This window comes from Rousettus aegyptiacus, unplaced genomic scaffold (genome assembly GCF_014176215.1).
Source record: "Rousettus aegyptiacus isolate mRouAeg1 unplaced genomic scaffold, mRouAeg1.p scaffold_m13_p_9, whole genome shotgun sequence".
In the NCBI taxonomy this organism is placed as follows: Eukaryota; Metazoa; Chordata; class Mammalia; order Chiroptera; family Pteropodidae; genus Rousettus; species Rousettus aegyptiacus.
In genome coordinates, this window is record NW_023416312.1 from 62,996,473 (window position 1) to 63,019,153 (window position 22,681).

The following is a 22,681-nucleotide window of genomic DNA, read 5'->3' on the forward strand; positions in this document are numbered from 1 at the left end:
GTTTGCAGACTGAAGGCCCAGTTTTCTTGTTATCTGAAGCTGAGGGACATTTCCAAATTCTAGAAGACTATTGAATTCCTTTGCTCATGCCCCCCTTCCTCCATATTTAAAGCCTCCAAAATTTGGTCAAGTATTCTCATGTCACACCTTTCACTAACCAAAACTTCTGCTTTCCTACTCCACTTTTAAGGGCCCACCTGCATCTAAATAATCTCATCTTAGATTCATTTAATTAACAACCTTAATTCCATTTGCAATCTTAATTTTCTTCTACCATGTAACAAAACATATTCACAGTTCTGAGGATTAGAATATGGACATCTTCAGGGGTACATTATTTTTCCTGCACAGTCATTATTCTGCTTCAGATTTGTATAGCCTCTAGAACATGTAACTTGAGACATTTTTTTTTTTTGGGAAAATCCTTGGCAAGTGTTTCTTCAAATAGTGTTTTTGCCCTCTTTTTCTCTTCCTCTCAGATTTCAATTACATATATGTTAAACCTTTTCACTGTGTTATCTATGTCTCTCATTCTCTTTTCTGTATTCTCCAATGTTTTTTCTCTCTAAGCATTAGTCTGGATAGTGACCTATTATCCTGTCCACTAATCCTCTTTTTTTCTGTTCTATTTAATCTTTGTTAAATGCATCTGTTGAATTTTTAGTTTCAGTTATTCTATTATTTAATTCTTGAATTTTTATTTGATTGTATTTCATAATTTCCCTATCTCTGGTAAAATTATTCATCATTCCCTTTATTTATTGAACATATTAGTCATAGTTATTTTAAAGGCCATATCTATTAACTCCAACTTTTTAATCATCTGTGAGTGCATTTTTATTGTTTGTTTCCTCAATTTTTGGTCATTTGGTCCTGTTTCCTAGCATATCTGTTATATTTTTATTGAATTGTGTGCTTTGTGTATAGAAAATTATAGTGGTTCTGAATTATGTTATCTTTCTAAGAAAATAATGAAATGTATTTTTTTCTAAACAACAAACAGAATGTGGGTAGATCATCTTCATGCACTTGTGGCTGGTCTATTGCCAGTTTAATCCTACGTATATGGTGCAATCCCTCCTGGGGCTCAACTAAAAACCAAAGTTGTTCACTAAAGTCCCTTGGAAAGATTCCTGAATTCCTATTTTTGCCTTCCCAGCACTGTAATATTACTGAATCAGTTTAGCTTTGTAGCATTTTAGTAACAGACTTACGCTCCATTTCTTTGCCTCTCACCCTGAGCAGGCGCACATTAAAAGTCAGCTAATACCTCAAGGGAAAAGTTCATGTAGAATGTTGATCAAACTGTTCTTACAGCTACCTTTATTTTGGGATCGGGGGACTTAGCCATTCAAATCCCAGCCACTTGGTAGCTGTGACCTCTAATTTTGGTCTTCCTAGTCCAGCAAAAGTGCCACAAGCTCTAATTGCTGCTTTTTATTTGGCCTTGATGCTACACACTATGAATTGGACAATTCTTTGAGGGGAGAAAGACTCATCTCAATGTTTCCCTTTCACTGTAATTTGCCCACAAAGTATTAGTATCATTCTCCCCTTTGACAAACACTATTCTCATGTATACGAGAAGAATTTATGAATCACATGGTGTGCACACGTTCAACTTTACAACTAGTTGAACAAATTTACACTCTCACCAGCAGTTTATTGGTCAGCACCTTTTCCAACACTTGGTCATCCTAGGATTTTTTTATTTTTTCCAATCAAGTGAGTATATAATCCCTTTTTAATTGCTTTTATCCTCTTGAAGTTCCTGAGGAAGAATCCCTAGATGCTACTGCTGAAGCTATTTTAACTGCAAATGAAGCAGAGCACATTTTCTGAGTCTGAGGATCAGTAGGACATCACACAAGAAAACTTATCAAAGATGATAATAATGCTTTCATTGAAGAGGTTCAGTATCTTAAGATGAAGATGGCAAAGAATGAGTAAAATGAATAAGGAAGAGGAGAGAAAAAGCAGATTTATGAAGCCCAAATAATATGAAATATGTTGAAGATAAAGAGGTCTTCACTGCAACATATTATAATCAAATTTTCAAAAGTTAAAAATAGAGCATATTGGACTTGAACTATACTTTAGACCAAATATATCTAACAATATATACAGAACTGCAGCAGAATACACATTCTACTCAAGCACACATAGAACATTCTCCAGGATAGATCATATGTTAGATCACAAAGCAAGTCTTAAAACTTTAAGGTTGAAATCATATCAACTGTCTTCCTACCAAAATGGTATGAAACTAGAAATCAATAGGAGGAAAGGAAGAAAACTGGAAAATTCATAAATACATGAAAATTAAACAACACACTTATGAACAACCAATGGGTCATAGAAAATGTCAAAAGAGAAACAAAAAAATATTGATACAAAAGAAAATTTAAATACAATGTATGAAAATTTATGAGACATAGCAAAAGCAGTTCTAAGTGTAAATTTTATAGTGATAATTTCTTACATCAAGAATAAAGATTTCTAATTTTAAATATCTAACTTCACATTTCAAGAAACTAGAAGAACAAACTAAGTTTAAAGTTAGCAGAAGAAAAATAAATAAAAATTTCAGCGGAAATAAATAAAATAGAAATTAGAAAAACAATAGAGAAGATCAACGAAACTAAGAGCTGATTTTATGAAAAGATAAACAAAATTGACAAACACATAGACTAATTTTTTTAAAAAAGAGAGAAGACTCAAATAAATTAAATTGTAAATAGAAGAGGAGACATTACAACTGATACACATGTAGCCCAGAAATAAGTCTATGTATATAAAGTTAACTAATATTTGACAAGAGAACCAAGAATACTCAATGGTGGAATGGATAGTCTCTTAAATAAATGGTATTGAAAAATCTGGATACCTATTTGCAGAAAAGATGAAATTGGACCCCTATGTTACACCATTGACAAAAATTAACTTGAAATCAATTAATAACTTCAAAGGAAGACCTTGAAACATAAAGTTCCTTAAAATAAAACATAGAGGAAAAGCTCCTTGACATTGGTCCTGGCAATGATTTTTTAGATATAATACCAAACTCACAGCAACATAAGCAAAAATCAACAAGTGGGACTGAATCAAACTAAAACCTTTTGCATACCAAAAGAAATGATAAAAAAAATGAAAAGGCAACCTGTATCTGTCCTTCCACTCTAAATGATAGCTTTGCTGAATATTGCATAATTTCATGTACATGTGGAATCTAAAGAACAAAATCAACAACAACAAAAGTAGAAATAAACTCATAGATACAGAGAATATTTAGAGGGATACTAGATAGAAGGGGGTTGAGAGGTACCAATGGATAGTTGCAGAACAGACATGGAGATGTAGAGTGTAGCATGGGGAAGATGGTTAATAATGCGGTAATAAATATGTAAGAGGGAAGAAGGGTACTAGATTTAATGGGGTGATCACTTCGTGAGGTATGTGCATCTCATATCAATATGCTATACAACTGAAACTGGTATATTATTATATGCCAACTATAATTGAAGAAAAAACTCATTGAATTGTACAATGTAAATACAAGTAACTAATTATTTATTATACTTCAATAAAGACAGAAAAAAAAGAAAAGGCAACCTATAGAATGGGAGAAAATATTTTCAAACCATGTATCTGATAAGGGTTAATATTCAAAATACATAAGGAACTCATAAAACCCAATGGCAAAAAAAATCATTTAAAAAGTGGGAAAATAACCTAAATAAACATTATTTTTTTCTAAAGAAGATATCCAAATGGCCAAGAAGCACATGGAAAGGTGTTCAACATCACTAACCATCAGGGAAATGAAAATAAAAATCCACAGTAAGGTATTCCTCACACCTGTAAGAATGGGTATTATCAAAAAGACAAGTGACAACAAATGCTGGTTAGGATGTGGAGAAAAGGGAGCCCTTGTGAACTGTTGGTGAAACTACTAATTGTTACAGCAGTATGGAAAACAATATGGTGGTTCTTCGAAAAATTAAAAATAGAACTACAATATGATCCAGCCGTCCCACTTGTGGGTATTTATCCAAAGGAAATGAAAACAGAATCTCGAAGAGACATCTGCAATTCCATGTTCACCAGAGCATTATTCATGTATATATACATGTACACACACATATATGTATATCTACACACACACACACAGATATAAAGAATGATATCCTGTCATTTGCGACAACATAGTTGAAACTTGAGCGCTTTATGCTAAGTGAAAACAGACAAAGACAAATACTATATGGTATCACTTATATGTGGAATCTACAAAAGCCAAATTCATAGAGCAGAGAGTAGATTGGTGGTTGCCAGTGGCCGTGGGGTGGGGTATATGAGATGTTGGTCAAACTTCCAATTATAATAGGAATAAGTACTGAGGATGTAATGTTCAGCATGTGATTATAGATAATAACATTGTATTGAATACTTGAAAGTTAAGAGAGCAAATCTTAAATGTTCTCACCAAGACAACATCAATAAAAAAAATTATAATTACATGAGGTGAAGGATATGTTAACTCACTTTATTGTGGTAATTATTTGCAATATATTCATGTACTGAATTATGAAATTATACATCCGAAATTAAACAATGTTATGTATCAATTTTATATAAATAAAGCTGGAAAAACTGTAAATGAACTAACATCTACAAAATTACAGCTGCCATTTTTTCAGGAATTGATAAGCTGATCCTAAAATTCATATGGAAATGCAAGGAACACAATAGTTAAACCAATCTTGAAAAAGAGGAAAAGAGTTTGGAGAAACATGGTGGAGTGAGAGATGTCTCCAGATCTCTCCCTTTGAAACAACAATAAGCTAAACATCTAAAACTCAACGAAAAACACCCAGATTACACACCAGCACATCTGCGTGTGGGATCTACACATAAGAGGTACCATAGTTCAGAACCCCGGGTGTTGGGCAGTGGACTGGGAGAAATAAAGAAGCTGACTCTCTCAGCCTCAGGAGCAGAGGAGTGCAAACCTTATTACGAATAAGAAGAGATTTGCTATAGCAAGATAGTAATGAACATTTAGCATACATAGGGACATATTGAGACAACAATGACTTAAAAGGGGAGGATTCAAAGATCCAAATTAGCAAAGGCGAATGGAGATAAGGCATGTGCAGAAGAAAAAGGACGATCGTATATATACATATATATACACATATACAGATATGTATATATCTATATATCTATACATGTGTATATGTGTATATATATACACATATATAGATATATCTGTATCTGTATATGTGTATATATATCTATATCTATAGATATGTATATATCTATGTATATCCTTTTCATATTCTTATTGGTAACCACATACCAAAGATTCAGAACTGAAGCATATAACATAAAACAAGAAGAACCAGAGGGAAAACCCAAAAAGCCAACCAAAGTAAAGAAAACAAAAACACAAGGACAAGGAAGCAATTAAAACACTGAGCTACTAGAAAGCAAAAGATAAAATGGCTATAATCACTCTAAATATAAATGGACTGAACTCACCAATAAAAAGGCACAGAGTTGCAGATTGCATCAACAACAACAAAACAACCATATGCTGCCTCCAGGAAACACATCTCAGCTCCAAAGACAAATAGACTCAAAGTGAAAGGGTGGACAATGGTATTTCACGCAAATGGCATTCAGAGAAAAGTGGGAGTAGCAGTACTAATATCGGACTAAATAGATTTAAAAATAAAAAAGGTAAAGAAAGATATGGAGGGGCGTTTCATAATAATAAAGGGAATCATGCACCAAGAAGTCATAACACTTCTTAATATCTATGCTCCCCAACAGGGAGCCCTGAAATGTGTAAAGCAATTACCAACAGAACTAAAGGGAGAAACAGACCAAAACACTATCGTACTAGGGGACCTAAATACCCTACTGTCGGATATGGACAGACTGAACATAATAGGCATTTACAGAGACTTTCTGAACATAACAGGCATTTACAGAGACTTTCATCCTAAAACAGTGGTTTATACATTCTTTTCTAGTTCACATGGAACATTCTCAAGGATTGACCACATAGTGGGACACAGAGATAGATGTCCTACGATAGATGATTGGCTAAAGAAGCTGTGGTACATATTATATAATGGAATATTACTCAGCCATAAGGAGAGATGAAATACTGCCATTTGCAACAACGTGGATGGACCTCAAGATAATCATGCTAAGCGAAATAAGCCAGACAGAAAAAGTTGAAAATCACATAATATCATTTATATGTGGAATATAAACCTAAAAGCAACAAATGAACAGAACAAATAAATAGAGACTCATGGACATGGACTATAGACTAGTGGTTACCAGAGGTTAGGGGGTGATGGTAGGGGGTCAAATATGTGGTGACAGAAAGAAATCTAACTATGGGAGGTGAACACACAGTGTAAACATATATATGTCTTACTGTTAAAATGTACAGATGAAACTTATTGGATTTCATTAAACAATGTCACCATAAAAATTAAATATAAAATAAATAAAATAAAAAATAAATAAATAAATATTAAATTAAATTAAAAAATAAAAATAAATAAAATTAAAAATAATATAAAGGAAAAGAAGAACAAAGTTAGAGCACTGACACTTTCTAATTTCAAAACTTACTACAAAGCTACAGCTATCAAGACTGTTTGGCACTAGCATAAGAATCAATCTGAAAATCAGTTGAATGGTATTGAGAGTCCAGGAAAAAAACCTTAAAATTATGGTCAATTAATTTATGAACAAGAGTGGCAAGACAATTGAATGGGGAAAGATGTCTTTTCAGCAAAAGGCAATGGGACACCTAGACCCACAAGCCAAACAATAAAGTTCAACTTCTACCTCACACCACATAAAAATATTAACTCAAAATAGAACAGCTAAAACTACAATACTTTTCATTACATACATAGAAGTAAATCTTAGTGATCTTGGATTAGGCAATGGTTTGGTTTCTTAGGTATGACGCCAAAAGCACAAGCAGGAAAAAAAATATATATATATACATATATGTATGTACTACGTATGTATGTACATACGTACGTATGTATGTATGTATGTATATGTATAGTACTATATGAAAATTTAAAACTTTTAATCTTTGAAGGACATCATCAAGAAAGTAAAAAGACAACTCACATAATCAGAGAAAATGTTTGCAAAACAAATATCTGATAAGAGACTTGTATCTATAATATATCAATTATATATAGGCATCTTTTGATTCAATAATAAAGAAATAAATCAATTTAAAAATAGGCAAAGGATCTGAATTGACATTTCTCCAAAGAAGACTTAAAAATTACCAATGAGCACATGAAAAGATGTCAAAATCATTAGTCATTACAGAAAGGCAAATCAAAACCACAGTAAAAACCACTACACACCCACTAGGATGATTACAATAAATACAGACAATAGTAAATGTTGGCTAGGATGTGAAAAAACTGAAATTCTTGTACATTGCTAGTGGGGATGTAAAACGGTGTAACACTTTGAAATAGTTTGTCAGTTCCTCAAAAAGTTAAACATTGAGTTGCCATATGAACAAGCAATCTGTCCTAGATGTCTATTCAAGAGATTTGGAAACATGTCCACACATAATCTCATAGATTAATATTCATTGCAACATTCTTCATAATATGGAAAAGTGGAAACAACCCAAATGTCCATCGGCTGATGAATTGATGAGCATAATGTTATAGAATCATAAAATGAAATATTATTTAGCAAAAACAAATAATGAAATATGCTACAACATGGATGAAACTTAAAACCATTATGCTAAGTGTAAGAAGCCAGACACAATGTACATTTCCATTTATATGAAATGTCTAGAATAGGCAAATCCACAGTGACAGAAATTAGATAGTGGTTGCCAGTGTCTGGGATGGGAAGTTGGAACTGGGAATGGCTGATAATATGTTTAGGGTTTCTTTACGGTATGTTAAAATGTTCTAAAATTAGATTCTAGTGATGGTTGCACAACTCTTTGAGTATACTAAAAACAACTGAATTCTCTCCACTTAAAAAGGTGCATTGTATTTTCTGTGAATTATATTTCAATAAAGTTGTTATTTTAAAAATAAATTAACATAATCATCTTTAGATAAATAGCCTATTGGAAACAAACTTTCTGGCTCAGTTTTATTTCAAGTAAGGCAACCCAGTATACGGACTGGTTTTTGGATTTCCAAAAAGTCACCAAATTTTAGTCACATATTTCAACAAACAAAAATTCTTGAGAGGAAGAATATAAATACTGAAGCATGCTAAATACATCATATTAGGACGATAAATTAGGATAAGTGGAAATAAATTAATGTGTAGAATCCTGGGAATTTACTGGCAGTCACTATTTCTCTAATAATCAGGGAAACAAAGATTTAATAAATTGAAAATGGTCAAATCTATATTCTAAAATCCAGTATCTTACATATATATAAATTGAAAATGATCACATCTATATTCTAAAATCCAGTATCTTACATATATATAAATTAAAAATGATCACATCTATATTCTAAAATCCAGTATCTTACATATATATATATATATATATATATATATATAAAATCCAGTACCTTACATATATATGTATACCTATATATACACATATATGTGTGTGTGTATATATATATATGTATGCACACACACATATATATAGAGAGAGGAGAAAAGCTAACACACTGAGATCTTTATGAAAAATAGGATTTGAGTGGACAGAAGATAAGTGGGGGAAATAGCATCAATCAACCATCACCATACATCTAATATGTTCTCAGGATCAGCAAAGGCATGGGGGAAAATATGAGCATTTGTTTGACTTACTAAGGAGTCCAGAACCACTGTTATGGTGAACCTGTGTTACACTTTTGTTTATATACATCCAACAAATTAATCAAAACATGTTCAACATCTGACAGAAAGGTAACATGAGAATATCCTTGATTCCAAAGAGGTAGGGGGATATTATAAACTGTGTGGATCCGCTCTTGTCTATTAAGGGAATTTAGTTAATGAAATCATCAAGAGCGACCTTAAAAGAGAAAGATGTTGGAAAAGGGCAGCACTAAACTGGAGGTCGTAGTGCTCTGGTTGCCAGGCAGCCACCTCAGGCCCTCTTTTGTTACCGTGGTGATGTTGGAGAGCTTACTGAAATACTCTTTGAGATAGCATCTGAACTTCATACCCTTTTAGCACCAACTAGTCATGCCACTTTTTTCCTCCTCCCTCACATCTCTACACACATTGTCATAATCTTATGAATTCAGTGAACCTAAAAGTGTACTTCCAATGCTCAATGTCCAAGGCCAGGGAATGATGCTGATTTGCCTATCCGAGGCAAATAAATGAAAGGATAATTAAATAAATGAGAATATCAAATAAGGTTGTTCAAGTAAAAATAACCAAAATAAAGATACCCAAAACAAGGTTATTCACTAATCATACTGCATATAAAATATCAATTCCTGCCTCCTCTGCTCCCTTTCTCCCTTTGTTTTCTAGTCTCCATAACAAGACAGTACCTGGCTCAGAGCAGACATTTAAGAAATATGTGTAGAATGAGTGAATTAGTTAAATATTAATAATGGCAGGGTTTTTTTCAGGCCAAGCAATGTAAAGAAGTTTGACTAAAGGAGCCTGACTACTGTTATCCCCAATGGTCTTAAACAGTGGCTGCCTCATAGTAGGGACTTCATAAATAATAAATAAATAATGATGAAATAAACAGCAAAGTAAGATTAATATAATCAAAACAAGCCTATAACCATCTTTAAAATGTATTAACGATAATTACTACATTCTGTGTATACTGGCACATCTGGGTACATATACACATCTGGGTACAAATATTTTATTTTCGATTCTGGCTTCTTATCAGCTTTTCCACTTTACATTCCTTACAGCTTACAAACGCAGTTTCTGAAATTCTATAACCGAGTTTTATGTTAAGCCAGGTATTATATAAAACATAAATACGTTTTAAGAAGTATAATCTAAAGGCAGCTCTTAACCAAACCAATTTCTATAATTTTGTTTTCATTTGCACTTAATCACTAATTCACCCACCCTGCACTCAGGGAGCCACTACAATTATGCTAATACTAACAGCAATCACTACTAACGTTTATAGGGGTACTTTTTGTTCTAGGGACTGTCCTGAAGGCTGTGCATATATTGTCTGGTTTCATCTATACTACAGGAGACCTATGTTATAGTCATGTATATAAACCAACTCTTATTTACTTTCTGTTGCTGGTCCGAGGCCAAAACCCCCCAAACCCCCCAAACCCCCAAGCTATGATTACTTACATTCTACTTCCAGTCACTCTCTTTTCCATTGCCTCTCGGCACTCTCCTCTTTAGAAGAGCTACGAGTGCTCCTCCCCTCCCTCTTGTTGCGCTTTGGGAACCATGGCAACCAAGGCTTTTTTTTTTCCCCCTATTCCTCCCCTGGCAAACCCGCTAGCACCGGGTCCGAGAGCCTGCTACGTAACCACGTGTGCGATGCTTAGCAACCGCGCCTGAAGAGCGCCAAGCGGGGGGCGGGGCGAGAGAGCCGAAGTGCGCGCGCGCAGAAAGTCTTTGCAGTCTGGATAGGCGCGGAGTCTTTCTAGTCCGCGGGGGTTGAGTAACGTTCGCCACTCAAGCACGCGGTTTCGTAGTTTTTCAGCTTTGGACGGGGCACACTAGCTTTTGGGAGTGAAGAGGCTACGCATTATCCCCGCAATGTCTGGTGAGTTAGAGCAGCCTCAGGCCGGCCCCTCACGTACTGGACTGAACCTCCCGAACCCTGAGAGAAATGAGACTGGAGTCCCGGGAGGAGTGATCAGAAGGGCCGGGACCCAAGGGCCCACGTCCTGGATCCAAAAGGTTCTTGAGCAAATAACGGACTCACCTCTCCAGTCCGTCACCCCCTCGGAGGTGGTGCCCGTCGCTGTGCTTGCTGTCCAAAGGTACCTTTTAGAGGATGAGCCCCGCGACAGGATACTCAAACCTCCCTTTTACTGCTATGATGTGACGATTTCGGACGGGGTGTACCAGGAGAAGTGCTACCTAGACCCCAGCCTGAACTTTCTTGTATATAAAAATATTCTTAAAGTTGGCATAGAAATGAAAATTTTCAGAGTCTCATGTATTTACAATGAGAAAAGGCTAGGCCAGGGAATCCTGTGCATAGATAACGTCCACTGTGGGGAGACTTTGGACACTATTTCTGTAGAAACTCCCTTCAGAAATAGTGCGCACGAGGAGATACCAGAGAGGCCTTTAAGAGGCGGGAAGAGTCACTACCTGGCCCTGTGGAATAATGAAGATCCATATGGAGATATCTGGTTAACCAACAAGCAACCTGAGGAACACAATTTTAATAGTAAGTACTTGGAGGGAAAGACGGAGGGGTTAAACAATAGTTTTCGGGATCTTGCAATAATGGGAAAGGAAACGAAGGTGCTTTGGTATTGTTCATTGAGAATGATAGTAGACTATTTTTCACGAGTGACAGAGACACTTAATGAAATTTGCACAGCCTGTGTCTTGCTTTGAATGTATAAAGTGGCCATTCAGAAAGGGTCTCAATGCATCTTAAATTTTATCTGACAAACATACCGGTGTTGCAGTCAGTATTCATCATGTGTTTGTTATACTTTTGACTACAGTGGAATTAGCGTTAATTTCACTCCTATTTCAGTTGTGGAAATAATACTTTCTGTGTTGGTCGAAGAGTGTATAGGTTTGAATTCCGCGTAAAAGTTATAAACCTTTGTGGGTTCGCGTGTTTTAACCTTCATTCAAAAAGGGATATTTTGTGATTTATTCCTTAATAATTTATAGTAATGAAATGCCATTTTTTTGTCTGAGTGTAGCAGTTATGTAAGTATAGCTGTTTGAATGGACGATATTGTGGGAAGGCTTGGAATTTCTTATCACGGGCAATTCTGACCTGAGTTCAGTTTTTCTGTATCAGAAGTAGGAAGTTAACCCGAAAATGCCTGTTAGTCATCAGCAACTGCTCTAAAATATATTTTACCTATCAAAAGATGGGGTCAGGGAAATGATAGCACTATAGGCATGTATGTGCATGAAATGGGGAAGAAATAAAATGCAAAAAAATAAAGTGAAAGTGCTGGTGGGAGAAAGATTATTTTCTACAATTACTGCTTTTCAGGTTTTTTTAAACATTGCAATCATAATTCTATAGATAATCTTACTATGACATGTAAAAGCAATAATCTTGAAAATTAAGATAACTGAGTCAAAAATATTCAATTAAAATAATATCCAGTTGTAAGGAGAAAAAGATGTTATAGAGATATGTAAGTGAAGGATGATTTAAATAATATAAGCTTTAAAAAAGATAATTTCAGGGATGAAATAATGGAATGATTTTTTCATTTCAAGAGTGGAATAAGACTGCAGTGCATTACTACTCTATCATTTCTATTTTTAGAATTGAATATTGAAATGAAAATTTGCTACTTTAGAATTAAGAGGGGAATAATAATTTGTAAAAATATTTTTTTTTTATTTTTTCTGATTATGAAAGTAATATCCATTCACTACTGAAACCATATATTTATTACAAAAAGCAATGCCCGCGTGCTAAAAAATCCAAAAGTTTAGAAAACTGTATCGTATTAAAAATGTAAGAACCAAGTATAATAAAATTTTGATAACAAAATTTAGAAGTGAATATAATGGTGTTCTTTCAGGATTGCTGTTTGAAATTTTTAATAATAAAATGTTGGGGTGGAGTGAAAGATCCCTTTTACCTTCTCCTATGCCTTCAGCTTTCTTCTCAAAACTCCAACAAACTGTCAGCCGTTTATTGTATCTTTGAAGAAAGTTAATGACATGGTGTTGCATGATTTGCTTTTTCCACTTATCTTAAGCATCTTTAATGTTCATACACTCGTCCATGGTATAAATGTACGGTGATTTATATAATCATTCCCATCCGAATAGGTAATTCATAACTTTAGGCAGTTACTGTTTATCTGTGTTAGATCCAGGGCTAAACATCATTAGGATATACACATATTTGTTCACTTTGTTTAAGTATTTCTCTTGAATGGTTGGATTTCTAGAAGTAAAATTGCTGGTTTAAAGAGTATTTTAATTTTTAAGGATTTTATTTCCTTATCGATTTTCTGTTTGATTTTATTTTTATTTAATGGATATTGACAAATCATCTTCGGAAAAGATTGTACTAATTTACATTCCAAGGGCTACACACACACACACACACACACACACACACACACACATAAAACACATATATTTATTTATATTTATATATACATATAATTTTATATATACAATTATATATGCATATAATTTTCTAATTGAAAGGATTTCTTTACTAATGGATATTAAGTTTTTGTCTGCTATATATTGTAAATTATTTTCTCATACTCTGTCCCTTTTCTCTTTGTTTATGGTGCATTTTTTGTGCTTTTAAAACTTTTCTATTAAGGTATAATGTGTACATGGTAAAGTGACAAGTCTTAAAAATAGTTTGATAAATTTTTTACATATCTTTATATATATATCTATATTTAAATAGTTCTTTTCTCATATATTTTATATACTCAAGGATTCACTAAGGATGGGAAGGAACTTTCCATAAATACGAAAAAACAGGAGCAATGTAACTGAAGCAGAGAAGAGCTTGGAGGTTTGAGGATCAAAAAGAAGCATGGTATTGCCGAAGCAAAATGGTGGAGAGGAGTTAGAGAAATGACTAAGGGGATTCTAAGGGCATGTATATCCATGTAACCATACCCCCAGATCAAGATCTAGAACATTTTCTGCTCCCGAAAAGGCTCCCTCATGCATTCTCCTGGTCGATACCCAACTCTGAAGGTAACCAATATTGTGATCTCAAAGACAGCTTTTTAAAATGGAAATTACATCATCCCACTTTCCTGCCTATCTCTCCAGTGGCTCTGTATTGCAACTAGATGAAAATCCAGACCTCCTACCAGGGCCCACAAGGCCCTACACCTGTAAAGAGCCAGATCATAAATATGTTTGTCTTTGCTTGCCAGTCATAAAGTCTTTGTCACAGCTATTCAGCTTTGCCACCATAAAGCAAACGCAGCCATAGACAATATGTAAATGAATGGATTTGACTGCGTTTAGAACTTTATTTATAAAAAGAGACAGCAAGCCCTTACTCCTTTAACTTCTCTCCTCCACCATTTTGTTTCAACAATACCACACTTCTTTTTGATACTCAAACCTCCAAACTCTTCCCTGCCTCAGGTACTTTGCCCCTGCTGTTTCATATTTCTGGAAAGATCCTTCCATCCTCAGTGAATCCTCGAGTATATAAAATATATTAGAAAAGAGCTATTTAAATATGTATTTTCTACCCATTTGTTGTTATTACATCACCACACATAAAATTGATAACACTTGAATTTTTTTCTTTGTTTTCCCATTAGTTTATAAGATCCATGAGGGTAAGGGCTCTGGTTTTTGACTGTTTGTGGGCCACTTCCCCTTTACCCAGAACAATGTCTGGCACAAAGTAGGCATTTAGTAAGTATTTATTGCTTAAAAGAATAAGTGAAATAAATTACATTAATGGATTTTCTAATGTCGAGTCACTTTTATATCTCTACTTGGTTGTGATTGTTATTTTTATTCTGTATATTCAAATGAATTCGGTCCATGGGTTTTGTTGCTTTTTTTTTAGGAGGGAACTATTTCAGTCCAATTTTGCTATCAGGTTAATTTAATATTAGCCTAGTAGAATGACTTTGGAAGCTTTCCCATTTTTCTGTGTTTACAGAAATCATGTATTCATCGAAGGTTTGGTAGAATTTACTCCTAATAGTATGTGAATCTGGGACCTTGTTCCAGTATTGGGGATTGGGAGAATGACTCCCTATCAATTTCTTATGTAAAAAAGTAATGAAACCAATTATGCTTCTTGAGTCCATTTTTGAGAGTTGATATTTCACTTGGAAATCTCACTTCACCTAGTTCTGAATATTGTGCATAGTAGTCTACATTTTTTTATCTGTCTTAGTTATATACCCTTTTACATTCCTAATTTTTTTGTGTCCACCATTTTCCATTACCAGCCTTGCCAGAGGTTTGTCTATTTTATTGGTATTCAAAAAAAAAGACTCTTGGCTTTACTAATTAAGAAGTCTATAGTGGAGAGATGATAGCTGCTATCATCTTTAATGCCTTTCCTTCTTTTCATTATATTTTTGTGCTACTTTCTTGAGTTGAATATATGGTTCATTTATTTCTTTGTTTAGCTCTTCCAAAAGCCTTTAAAATTCTAAAATTCCCCATGGGTACTGCTTTGGCTTCATCCCCCCAGGTTTTGAAACATAGAGTTTTTATTCTAACTCATTAGTCATATTTTGTGATTTTAACTTTGATTTCCCATTTAGCCCCCAGAAGTTTAGAAAAAGCTTACTTATTAGATATGAAGTTTCTTATTGTACCAAGTTTTTTAATTTTAATTAAAATATTTCACATTATTATTTTCGATCTATTTTATTTGCCCATTTCTTGGAGAGAAATACTGGCTTCTTTATGATTGTGGTTTTGTTCATTTCTCCTTATATTTCTCCTTATATATTCTGATTTAGATATTGCTATAAGTTTTATAAAAGTTTTTCTCTATTTTTACAGTTGATCACATTCTAAATATTGTACTTGATTGTACTTGTCAAAGGTCTACCTTTTTCTTAATTTTTCAAGGGAATTAGATTTAGCAGTTCTACTGTTTCCTAATTTTTTTCAGCTTTTATCTGTATTCCGTTTTGCATTCCTTATATTTATTCTTTTGCAGCATTTTTCAGGGTATGGTTCAAGGACCACTAGGGGTGTCCTCAAGACCTTTTCAGGGAATTCACAACATCAGAACTAATAATACTAAGGTCTTATTTACCTTTTTTCACTCTCATTCTCTCAAAAATATATAGTGAAGTTTTCCAGAGGCTACATGACATGTGACATTGAAGCAGACAGAATGACAAAGAAAATATGATTATCCAGCAAATGAATGAAACAATGAATGCCCTTCTTCTCACTATATTTTTTTATTTTGGAAAATATGGTCATTTTTTCAAAAAATACATGTTTATATGATAATAATAGGTTTATTGTTAAAGGGGACTAATGAATAATTTTTATTTCTTAGTTTTTATAATATGATAAATATTATATGGATATTATCTACAGAAACAAAAGCTTTTGAGATCTTCAGTAGTTTTTAAGACTGTAAAGTGGTTCTGAGACCAAAATGTTTGAGAATCACTCTTCTATTGTTTACTTACTTTTTATATTGAAAATCTAGTTTGTATTCATTCTTTCTTTTTCTGTGAATTTACAGATTCTTCATTATCTATGTATAGCCTGTAGTTTCTTTTTGGATTGGAGAGCTATGTGTATGCTATAAAATTTGTGAGTAAAAAACCCAAACTTGGGAGAACAATAACTGGCCAGATGTCTGATCACAGCTAACTCTCTGGACCTAATTATAGCAGAAATAATGGCTCTTAGAACTCTGTTTTACAAAACCATGTAGCTCTCGAATTTATTCCAGCCAATAAAGGAGACATATGTGCCTTCACTGTTCATGAGTATTCCACATGCATTACAGATAATTCAGAGCTGATCCATGATTTGACCAATATTAAAAAGGAAATCACTTAATTATATCAGGTCAAATATTAGGACCTGTGATCCTGGGTTAGTAATGTACAGGGAGAATCTGTAAGAAAAATTACACTAGAAATTCTAATACTAAAAATAATTGTGTGTGTGTTTAATGGTACAGGTATAATGATAAAATACCATTTAAACTCATACTGAAATTACAAATATGGTTTTCATGCCAAAATGTTAAGTAGGTGCTACATTATGTAAATAAAAATGGACATGGAGGCTGCCTTAGCGAAATAAATATTGAAACAAATAAAAATGCAGGTTTTATAAGTTGAGACTGGGCTATTAGAGAACAAAATGTGGAGAGAATTGAAGGTGGAACCTTTCTTAAATGAAGGAAGAATAAAATCAGAAATACGAGTTAATCTTTTAAAGATGGCAAATAGCTTTTAAGCAATTTTTGTACTCGTTAGCAGGCTTGAAGATTAAAACATTTCAAAGTAAATTATATAGCATAAGAAGATAATAAGTGCTATGTAAAAAGAAAAAATGGAATGGGGGGAAAGTAAAGGGATCGGTCTTTAATAGGGTGGTTAGGGATGACATCACTGAGAAAGTGGCCTTTGAGCAAACCTTGGAGTGGGAAAGGAAGTCACTTAGATATCTAAGAGGAAGACAGTCCAGACAGAGGGAGTAGCAAGTGCAAAGACCCTGATACTGAACCATGTCTGGCATGTTTGGGAAAGATAGAACATATACATAACAGAAGAAGGTGAGGACAATACAGAAATATATCATAAAACAGTTCTATAAATTAAATAGGTAAGTGCTTCACAGTGGGAAAATCCATAGCATTGAGTGTTTTCCACAAATTTCTTGAGGGAGGTGAGTTTAGATCCAAGTCTTCTAGGCAGTAATTACACAGTTCGACAGGGTGACAGGCATTCTAGATGGAACAATGTGTTAATTAATATAGGTATTTACCTATGTTACAGGTGCATAGAAAGTCATGTCTATATGTGTCATTATTATTAGGCATAGTGTGTATTACTAAGTTTTATATGTAAGAAGAGATAGGCAAAAAGGAGTTACTTTGGGTATGATCTGGCTACTATTTTTAACCGTGAAAATAAATTTTTAGAATTATCATGACATCTTAAGGAAGATTTTTTTTTGTATTCTAGATACCAGAATAATTTCCCTTTCTCATCTTGAAATGACCTGGAATAATAGAAAGAATTTTCCTGCTTTGCTTGTGAGAATCTTGCACAAATCAAGACTACGATACTATGGAAAACCTGATAAAAAAATGATTGAGCCATACCAGGTATAAGTAACATATAATATATTAATATTATATGTTAATTTAACAGCTATAGCTTATAACTTACAGACATGACTCCATATTAGGATACTTTATGTTTAAATAACATTTATAAATTTATATTTCAAGGTATTTGTCTATGTAATTTTTTATATAAAAATATTTTTTTACTACATTGGCAACCTTTAATTTCCTGATTCAGCTGGTCTTCTTCCCACTTTTTAAAATATCTTCAGCTATTTCTACTCTACTCTTCTACACCAACATATAAACATACTCTGGTCTTCCATTTTAAAAAAGGAAAAAAAAATAAATATCTTTTGACCTGAGGACCCCTCTATTTCCTGTCTCCTTCTCTTCAGGCAAGCTACACTAGATGGTTTCACTTTCTTGCTTTCCATTTACCTCTCGACAAATTAGTCTGGTATTTCTCTTCAACTGATCACTCACTAGAGACCTGGTAATTGTCAAATCTATCTGACACATTTCTGTTATCTTTTTCAAATTAATTAATTAATTTATCAATTGAAGAAATGATTTAAAATTTTCCCCCATCTACTTCCCACTTACCCCCAACCCCCACCATCTGGTAACTACTAGTCCATTGTCCATGTCCATGAGTCTCTGTTTGTCCTGCTCATTTGTTGCTTTTATGTTTATATCCCACATAAAAGTGAAACCATGTGATGTTCAACTTTTTCTGCCTGCCTTATTTCGCTTAGTATGATTATTTCAAAGTCCACCCATGTTGTTGAAAATCACAGTATTTCATTGCTCCTTATAGCTGAGTATACTCCATTGTATATATGGACCACAGCTTCTTTAGGTAATCATCTATCGTAGGAAATTTCGGTTGCTTCCATGTCCTGGCCACTGTGAATAATGCCGCTATGAACACCATTGTGCAAATATCTTTTCAGATATGGGTTTTCAAGCCTTTGGGGTAAATACCCAGTAAAGAGATTGCTGAATCATATGGTAGATTAATTATTAGTTTTGAGGAATTTTCATACTGTTTTCCATAGTGACTGTACCAATTTGCAGTCCTACCAACAGTATATGAGGGTTCCTATTTCTCCGCATCCTCTCCAGCTCTTGCTATTACTTGTTCAGTTGATTATATCTATTCTAACAGATATGAAATGGTATTTTATTGTGGTTTCGACTTCCATTTTCCTCATATTAAGAATCTTTTCAAATATTTGTTGGCCATTTGTATGTCCTCTAGGGTAATGTGCCCTCTGCCCATTTTTTGATTGGATCATTTGTTATTTTTTTTGTTGTTGTTATTGAGTTGTATGAGTTCTTTGTATATTTTGAACATTAGGCCCTTATCAGAGGTGTTGCTTGCAAATACATATTCCCATTTGGATAGTTGTCTCTTTGTCTTGTTGACGGTTTCTTTTGCTGTGCAGTAGCTTTTTATATGATGTAGTCCCATTCATTTATTTTCGCTTTTACTTCCCTTGCTTTTGAGGTCAAATTCATAAAATACTCTTTACGTCCAAGGGCCTTGAGTTAGTTCCTATGTTTTCGTCTATGAATTTTATTGATTCAGGTTTTATATTCAGGTCCTTAATCCATTTTAAGTTACTTTTGGTGTGTGGCGATAGACAACAGTCTAGTTTCATTCTTTTGCAGGTGGCTTTCCAGTTTTCTCAGCACCATTTATTGAAGAGGCATTTCTTTCTCCACTGTATGTTTTGGCTTTTTTTGTTGAAAATTATTTGCCCATATAAATATGGACTTTTGATTCTGTTCCACTGGTCCCTGTGTCTGTTTTGCCAATACCATGCCATTTTGATTACTGTTGCTTTGTACCAAAATTTAAGTCGGGCAGAGTAATGCCTCCAGCCTCATTCTTCTTTTTCAGGATGGCTTTGACAATTTGGAGTCTTTTGTGTTTCCATACAAATCTGATGATTTTTTTGGTTCCATTTCTTTAAAAGTTGCCAATGGGATTTTGATGGGGATTGCATTTAATCTGTATAATGCCTTAGTAATATGGTCATTTTAACTATGTTGAATCTTCCAATCCAAGAACATGGAATATATCTTCCTTGAATTCTTTTAACAGGGTCTTATAGTTTTCATTAAATAGGTCCTTTACATGTTTTGTTAGATTTATTCCTAGGTATTTTATTCTTTTTGTTGTAGTTGCAAAAGGAATTATTTCTCCACTTCTTTTTCTGATGCTTTATTATTAGAGTATAGGAACGCTATGCATTTTTGAACATGGATTTTGCATCCAGAAACTTTACTGTATTTGTTTATTGTTTCTAGTAGTGTTCTTTTGAAGTCTTTAGGGTTTCCTATGTAGACAATCATGCCATCTGCAAATAGTGACAGTGTGATTTCTTCGTTTCCTATTTGGATGGCTTTTATATCTTTATCTTGTCCGTTTGCACTTGCTAGGACCTCAAGTATTAAATTGAATAACAATGATGATAGTGGACAGCCTTGCCATTTTCCTGATCTTAGAGGGAAGGTTTTTAGTTTTTCATCATTAAGTATAATGTTGGCTGATGGCTTGTCGTATATGGTCTTTATTATATTAAAGCGTTTTCCTTCTATACTGACTTTTTTAAGTGTTTTCATCATAAATGAATGCTGTATCTTGTTGAAGGCTTTTTCTGCATCTATTGATATGATCATATGATTCTTATTTTTTAATTTATGTAGTGTATTAGATTATTTGATTTGCATATGTTGAACCATCCTTGTGCCTCTCGGATGAAACCCACTTGATCATGGCATATAATCTTTTTAATATGTTACTGTATTCGATTCACTAGTATCTTATTTAGGATTCTTGCATCTGTGTTCATGAGAGATATTGGTCTGTAGTTTTTTTGTGTTATCTTTATCAGGTTTTGGTATCAGGGTGATATTGGCCTCATAAAATAATTTGGGAAGTATTGCCTCCTCTTCAAATTTTTGGAAGAGTTTTAAGAGAATAGGTATTAAATCTTCTTTGAATGTTTGGTAGAATTCACTGATGAAGCCATCTGGTCCTGGACTTTTACTGTTTGGTAGGTTTTTCATTGTTTCAATTTCCATACTGCTGATCAGTCTATTTAGATTTTGCAGTTCTTGATTCACTCTAGGAAGGTTGTATTTTTTTAAGTACTAGTCCATTTCTTCTAAGTTATTAAATTTGGTGTTATATCCTTTTTCATAGTATTCTTGTATGATCTGTTGTATTTCTGTGATGTCAGTCGTAATTTCCCCTTTTATCCCTGATTTTGTTTATTTGTGTACTTTCTCTTTTTTCTTTAGTGAGTCTGGCCAGGGGTTTGTAAATTTTATTAACCTTTTCAAAGAACCAGCTCTATGTTGCATTTTTTTTCCTACTGTTTTTCTGTTTTCAATTTCATTTATTTCCGCTCCAATGTTGATGCTTTCTTTCCTTCTGCTGACTTTAGGCTTCATTTGCTCTTCCTTTCCTAGTTGTTAAAGATGAAGTGTTAGGTTGTTTATTTGAGCTCATTCTTGTTTTTGGAGGTAGGCTTGTACTGATGTGAACTTTCCTCTTATGACCGTTTTGCCATGTCCAAAAAGTTTTGATATCTTGTATTATCATCATTTTTTTCTATGTATTTCTTGATTTCTCTTTTTATTTCTTCTCTGACCCTGTTATTCTTCAGTAGTATGTTGTTTAATCTCCAAGTATTTGTTGCACTTCCCAATTTCTTTTTACAGTTGATCTCTAGTTTCAAAACATAATGATCAGCGAATGTGCTTGGTATGATTTCAACCCTCTTATATTTGTTCAGGCTATCTCTGTGTCCCAGTACGTGGTCAATCCTTGAGAATATTCCCTGTGCACTAGAGAAGAATGTATAAGCAGCTGTTTTTGGATAAATGGCTCTGTAAATATCAATTATGTCCAGTTAGTCTAATGTATCATTTAAGGATGCTATTTCTTATTCATTTTCTCTTGGATGATCTGTCCATATCTGACAGTGGGATATTTAGGTCTGCTACTACAATAGCATTTTGGTCTGTTTCTTCATTTAGTTCTGTTAGCAATTGTTTTACATATTTCAGAGCTCCCTAATTGGGAGCATAGATATTAAGAAGTGTTATGACTTCTTGGTACATGATTCCCTTTATCGTTATTAAGTGATCTTTCTTTACCTTTTTTTTTATTTTGAAGTCTATTTTGTCTGATATTAATTAGTACCACTACTCTTGCTTGTCTCTGAATGTCATTTGCTTGAAATATTATTTTCCACCCTTTCATTTTGAGTCTATATTTAACTTTGGAACTGAGATATGACTCCTAGAGGCAGTATATGGTTGGATTTTGTTTTTTGAACCATTCTGCAACTGTGCCTTTTTATTGGTGAGTTCAGTCCATTTACATTTAAGATGATTATTGAAATATGAGTTCTTCTTATAGCCATTTTATTTTTTGCTTTCTGATAGTGTGATGTTTCCATTATTTCCTCGTCATTGTGTTTCTGTTTTCTTTATTTATGTTGACTTTTGTGGGTTTTCCCTCTAGTTCTTCTTCTTTTATATTATGTATCAGTTTTGAATCTTCTGTGTGTTGTTACCATTATGAATATGAGAAAGATATATACACACACACATACAATCATCCCTTTTTTCTGCATGTCCCTTATATCCATTCCCCTTTGCTAATTTGGATTTTTGAATCCTCCCCTTTTCAGTCATTGT

At 33.6% G+C, this 22,681-nt stretch overlaps 1 protein-coding gene across 3 annotated transcripts in view; it reads left to right on the forward strand.

The window, feature by feature from the left end:
- The first annotated feature begins 10,619 nt into the window (after nt 1-10,619).
- Nucleotides 10,620-22,681, forward strand: part of RADX (RPA1 related single stranded DNA binding protein, X-linked) — a 62,195-nt gene continuing 50,133 nt past the window's right edge. For 2 of the 3 annotated variants that reach the window (XM_016148429.2, XM_016148447.2), the window contains exons 1-2: nt 10,620-11,407; nt 17,856-17,998. In XM_016148429.2, the coding sequence (XP_016003915.2) occupies nt 10,765-11,407; nt 17,856-17,998 (786 nt within the window). In that variant the 5' untranslated portion in view covers nt 10,620-10,764. The remainder of the gene's footprint in view (nt 11,408-17,855; nt 17,999-22,681) is intronic. The other variant, XM_016148416.2, reaches the window with a different exon arrangement.